This window comes from Geospiza fortis, unplaced genomic scaffold (genome assembly GCF_000277835.1).
Source record: "Geospiza fortis unplaced genomic scaffold, GeoFor_1.0 scaffold2, whole genome shotgun sequence".
In the NCBI taxonomy this organism is placed as follows: Eukaryota; Metazoa; Chordata; class Aves; order Passeriformes; family Thraupidae; genus Geospiza; species Geospiza fortis.
The window spans coordinates 3532811-3533610 of NW_005054366.1; the positions used below are offsets into that span (position 1 = coordinate 3532811).

At 64.5% G+C, this 800-nt stretch overlaps 2 protein-coding genes across 2 annotated transcripts in view; one reads left to right on the forward strand and one right to left on the reverse strand.

Moving 5' to 3' along the window:
* LOC102036938 (adaptor related protein complex 3 subunit sigma 2) overlaps positions 1-529 on the reverse strand; it is a 7791-nt gene extending 7262 nt beyond the window's left edge. The window contains exon 1 of the mRNA XM_031059674.1: positions 493-529. Coding sequence (XP_030915534.1) covers positions 493-529 — 37 coding nt within the window. The remainder of the gene's footprint in view (positions 1-492) is intronic.
* ZNF710 (zinc finger protein 710) overlaps positions 528-800 on the forward strand; it is a 19820-nt gene continuing 19547 nt past the window's right edge. The window contains exon 1 of the mRNA XM_014308326.1: positions 528-632. Within this exon, the coding sequence (XP_014163801.1) occupies positions 528-632 (105 nt within the window). The remainder of the gene's footprint in view (positions 633-800) is intronic.

The window sequence follows — 800 nt, forward strand, 5'->3', positions numbered from 1 at the left end:
CGGCTTCCTCCGCACGCTCCTTCTGCTATGGGGAGGAGACCCTCCTCCTCCTCCTCCTCTTCTTCCTCCTCTTCCTCCTCCTCCTCCTGCTTCTCCTCACGATGGGAGCCAAGCCCGCAGCCCGCACAGATCCTTGTGTTGCCACCCACTCTCCTTCCCGTGCCACATCTCACCGCATCCCTCCCTTTGGGGACCGGCGGGCTCCTGCCACTCCATCCCCACAGCCACGTACCTCTCCCTCTGCCTTCTTGGGGCAGCCAACAGCACCCCTTTCCCAAACCCTCCAACTTCTGAATCTCCTGCTCCCCTTCCCACGCCGCATCCCATCTCGCTCCCTCCTCTGGCCACCTCCTGCCACCCACCGTGGCCTTTCCCTCCGCCTCTTTGTGTCGGGTGAACAGCATCCCCCCAAACCTCTCCAATTCCTGTAACACCCCTAATTCCTCTCATCCCATCTTTGGGGAGAGAGGAGTCCTTGCCATCAACCCCTACAAGGTTTTGGGGTGCACATGAGCTTTCCCACCGCCATGGCGGAGGACAGCGACGCCCAGCTGGATCTGGGTCTCCTGAGAAGGTCACCCCCTCCTCGGCATCATTCCGTGGGGTCACAGTCCCACGAAATGAGGGGTGAGGTAGAGAATGACCCCCGTGCTGCGGGAGGGGACCAAGGCAGGGGCAGCGTGGGCACAGGGACCACTCCCACCCCCGGTGCCCCCACCTCCGACCCCCCCAAACCGGTACCGAGGGCGGCCCCGGCTCCGGTGGACGGTGCTGCTGCAGCGGGCGGGGCGGGTTGCCGC